General features: G+C 30.8%; 2 protein-coding genes across 2 annotated transcripts; both read right to left on the bottom strand.

The window, feature by feature from the left end:
• Nucleotides 1-451: 451 nt before the first annotated feature.
• On the bottom strand, nucleotides 452-1,249 carry LOC123301166 (katanin p60 ATPase-containing subunit A-like 2). Its single transcript, XM_044883899.1, has one exon. The coding sequence runs from the start codon at nucleotides 1,247-1,249 to the stop codon at nucleotides 452-454; it is 798 nt and encodes a 265-aa protein (XP_044739834.1).
• Nucleotides 1,250-2,974: 1,725 nt separating this feature from the next.
• On the bottom strand, nucleotides 2,975-4,340 carry LOC123301165 (tubulin alpha-1 chain-like). Its single transcript, XM_044883898.1, has one exon. It carries the CDS (start codon nucleotides 4,307-4,309, stop codon nucleotides 2,975-2,977), a length of 1,335 nt encoding a protein of 444 aa, XP_044739833.1. The 5' UTR covers nucleotides 4,310-4,340.
• Between the last annotated feature and the right edge of the window lie 599 nt (nucleotides 4,341-4,939).

The following is a 4,939-nucleotide window of genomic DNA, read 5'->3' as shown; positions in this document are numbered from 1 at the left end:
GATAGCCAGACTTTTTTGCTCCTTAAGTGAGTAACATAATATCTTCTAGATGTGTTTCAAAATGAAATTGGTTTAGGATTTTCCTTTTTGTTATTCAAACAGAACCATTAACGGAATAATTTACTTTTTAAGCTAAGAATATTCGCTCGTCGCATATAGATTTAAGCGCACTTTTATTAGAATTATATGATGCTCAATGAAGCTCAACGTTGCAGAGAAATTGACGTCCATGTGGACTGCTTTGTTTTAGAAAATGTGTTGCCAAACATTTTTTTTTATCATTAATTTTATTTCTTAAAGTTACAAAAGTTTATAATATTTCGTTTCGGTGCTGCCATCAGATTTATCGCAATTTAGGTCCGTCCAATTTAACCAAAAAATTTAAAGCAAAATTTCTCTTAGATAATGTATGGATCATACAAAATTCATTTCTCATGTCATTTATTTATTGTCATAAAAATTTTTCACGATATTTTTTCTCCCATTCAATGTATTTTAAAGAATTATAAAAATGGGAAGAATAATCACCAATTTTATCACAGCTAATATATTTTTCAAAACGTGATAAAATTTCGGGATCTATATTCCAAGGAGAATTCGATGTGGCAAATAAAAATACATGTTCATTGGTTGCATATATCTCATCAATTATTTTTAACAATTCACATTTTTTATCACCTCCGCTTAATTTTTCTCTTTCATCTTGTTGTGCACTAATGTATTGTTCGATTTTATGAAGACATACAATTGAAAATGCATGATATTTCGTAAATTCAAAGACTGTTCGTATTAATTTTGTTCGTAAGGATTTATCAGTGTTTGTAAATGAAACGTTAAAAAATGTAGCATTCTGACATTGATTTGCTAAAGCTTTTATAAGAGTTGTTTTACGTGAACCTGATGGACCAAACAGTAAAATACCCTTCCATGGTACAGGTAATGTTTTATATAGTTCTGGAAACTGTATGGGACAATAAACTGCTTCATTTAAAAACCATTTTTCCACACCTTTACCATTAATGTCTTGCCATTGTTTATTGACTTGTAAATCTGTAACATATAAATCCTTAGAAGATGTATTCACTAAATCTTTCCAACCATTTAAATAGCTATAATCGTTCAATGAGTTATAGCAATCTGGATCCCCAATGGATCCTATTTCTTCTTGTGTGCTTTGTTCATTATTTCTTGATGTCAAACCTGATGTGGTGGACGAAACAGGACACTGTACTGTTTCTTGAGATGCCATTTTAAATGGTGGAATGATATCCCCTGTCGATTTTATTACTTTTTTTGTTAAACGTGGCTTTGTTTTAAATGTTTTTGAGTAATCATTAATATACCCCTGTAATATTACATTCAAGTCAATGTTATCACAGACTTCAATATTTGCTTGTAATTGCGCTTCACTGGTAAAACATTCAAATGTATTGACAAAACCATTCTCTTTCAAGTAATTTGCAATTAAATATAATAAACTCGTTGTATTTTCATTTGTTCCTTTTTCATGTTTTTCTTCTACTATTTTATTTTCTTTAACTTTCCGCGTTCTACTAGTGAATACTTTCCGCGTTCTACTCAATAATATTTCAATCATATTTTGCTAAAAAATGTTACCATGCACAAAAAATCAATTTGAATTATGAATTTCTTTGTTTATTTACTTGGATGAAAGTTGATTTTAATAATTAGCAACATGATATCAAGGACGAACTTGATCGCATTTCATCACATTAATTTAAAAACAATTCAGCACTACGTATACCATTTAAGAACGAAGGTTTTAGAAATGTTGAAAGGATGATGTATTATCTTATTGTATCCTCCCTTTGTGTAATTTTTTTAATGTTGCAATTTTAAAACCTTTCGAACGCTCATGAAAATTTTTTATAATTTTAAGAAACTCTCAATCTCTATACGAAATTGTTTATAAAAATAGCCCAGTGTAATTAGGGATCTACTTCGAAATGAGAGATATAATGAGCTGAATTTTCGTATAAAGTTTCATTTGGAATTCTCTCAAAAGTCTCATAAAATCTCATGTCTGCGTTGTAAGTTATTCTAGGACATAGGTAAAAAAATCAGGTTTTTCGCGGTTGTCTTGGTTTCTATTACTCCAATGAGGTTAACATTTACTATACAAATTGTAGAGCATAAAACATGCAAGAAATATTATTTGAAAGATTTTTGTACACATTCTTAGGAACTTCTTGACATGCTACAAACTTTTCCTTGAAATCTTCCGGAAAATCAAAAAACAGTCCCTAAATTACGTTTTTCTGTTCTATACATGAAATATGAGATTTTCATCAATCGACCCGCAATAAAAATCGAAAAATTTTGATTTCCCATAGTTGGATTGCAATACAAAAATTGAAGTTTTCTGATTTTTCCCGCAGTTTCAAGCTTTCTTTCAAGCATGCCTAGCAGCCCTTTAAAATTTGTATTTATCAGTCAGTGAGTCAGCTTCAGTTACGGCGCTCAATGCCTTCCATCGTCAAAATAGTTTTCAAATAAATTAATACCATTGGAGCATCTTTTACCTTGAATAACTTAAACTCAGAAACGAAATTTTGAAACAACTTTTAGAACGATAAAATGAATATCCCGAATTTGACACCATTTTATGCAAAAGTGACTTTATTAAAACCGTAGTATCTTAATTTTACCCTAATAGACTAATGTGGGATAGGGGTGCCTTTTTAGTATTTTGTAAACAATTCATCTGAATGAAATTTTACGTAAACATTTCAATTTCGTTTTTTTAGACTATATTAGAGCTATTTTAATAGAAGAAAACAAATTCACCTATGTTTTCTATTCTTTTGCTCATTAGCTTAAAACGAGCTAATAAAAAAACATAATCAAAAAAAATTGTTGACTTTATTTATAAATAAATCTTTTAAAATAAATACAAATTAAATCACAAAAACACTCTATATTAAAACTTAAAAAAAAAAAAGTATAAAAACTGCTATAAACCCGACGATTCTTCATTCGACAATTCATTATAATCTTTTTCCAGCATTGCTAAGTTTTCTCTAGCCTGTACAAATTCCGACTCTTCCATACCTTCACTTAAATACCAATGTACAAACGCTCGTCGACTATACATTAAATCGAATTTATAATTCAGTCGTGAGAATGATTCTATAATCGCAGTCGTATTCGATAACAAGCATAAAGCACGTTGTACTTTGGCAATATCACCGCCGGGTAAAACCGTAGGCGGTTGATAATTAATACCAACTTTAAAACCAGTCGGACACCAATCAACAAATTTAATACATTTTTTCGCTTTAATCATTGCTACTGCAGCATTAATATCCTTTGGTACAACATCACCGCGATACAGCATACAGCAAGCCATATATTTTCCCGTACGGGTATTGCATTTAACCAGTTGATTAGTGGGATCAAAACATGCATTTGTTATTTCTGAAACATTTAGTTGTGCGTGACATACTTTTTGCGCGGAAAGAACAGGTGCATAAGTTACTAAAGGAAAATGAATACGGGAATACGGTACTAAATTATTTTGAAATTCCGTTAAATCTATATTTAACGATCCGTCGTAACGCAAGGAAGCCGTAATTGCTGAAACAACTTGTCCAATAAGTCGATTTAAATTTGTGTAAGTTGGTCTTGTAATATCCAGATTTTTCTTACATATCTCATAAATAGCTTCGTTATCAACCATAAAACTACAATCTGATGATCCCAGAGTTGAATTGGTTGTAAATATCGCATTGTATGGTTCTACGATAGCTGTTGAAATTTCAGGCGACGGATACACAACAAACTCTAACTTTGATTTTTTCTCATATTCTTGTGTTAATTTTTCCATTAGTAAGGATGCAAACCCTGATCCTGTCCCACCACCAAAACAATGAAAGAGAATAAATCCTTGCAGTCCTGTACACTGGTCAGCAATACGTTGAATACAATCTAGAACGTGGTCAACTTTCTGTTTACCAACGGTGTAATAACCACGTGCATAATTGTTTGCTGCATCTTCTTTGCCACTAATTAATAGATCAGGGCTAAATAGTTCACGATATGTACCATGTCGTATTTCATCAATCACTGTTGGTTCTAAGTCAACCATTAATGCACGTGGTACGTGTTTACCAGTTTCCATTTCATTGAAAAATGTGTAAAAACTATCGTCGATACCGGCTTTTACACCTCTATCCGGTATTATTTGCCCATCTGGACCGATTCCATGTTCTAAGCAGTAAAGTTCCCAACAAGCGTTACCAATTTGTACACCAGCTTGACCAATATGTATAGAAATTACTTCACGCATTTTTTTTTCAATAAATTGTAAATATATTTTGGTGAATAAATTTTTTTTTGGATATATATACTTAATTTATTAATAGACAATTTAAATTAAAACCTACCCTATAAATGTCATAATATAATTTTGATATTCTTTTGTTCACAGAAATTTGACAGGTGTAAAACTTTTTAAACTTTTATCTTACTATTTGACTTGTTTGGAAGCATAATATTTCAGATGGAATATAATTTTTCGGAAAAATATCAGAGATATTTCAGAAATATTCCCGAAACTTCTTCATATAATGTTTGGTTAGAGTTAGGAAGTAAAGATTATGGGGTACAAAATGACAAATGTGTTTACAATAAAATAGTCCGTGAGACAGCACCCTTTTTATTGAATGATTAATATATACTTGAAACTTCGTGAAAGCCATCGGTCTGAAAATAATCTTTGTCGGACACTATGATCACTTGATAACATTAATTATTAAACTACAGAATATTTTGTAGTTCTTAGCTATGCTCATTTGATTACGCAAATTGATTTTCTCTCTTTGACTTATTACTTTCGAAATAAATCAAAAAGAGAAAGTTTGGTAGACTCTCCAAAAGGAAGGCACTCGCGAAGTTTCCAGTACGTATTGATCATTTA

This window comes from Chrysoperla carnea, chromosome 5 (genome assembly GCF_905475395.1).
Source record: "Chrysoperla carnea chromosome 5, inChrCarn1.1, whole genome shotgun sequence".
Lineage (NCBI taxonomy): Eukaryota > Metazoa > Arthropoda > Insecta > Neuroptera > Chrysopidae > Chrysoperla > Chrysoperla carnea.
Note: the sequence above shows the minus strand (reverse complement) of the source record. Positions and strands in the feature narration are given on the sequence as shown.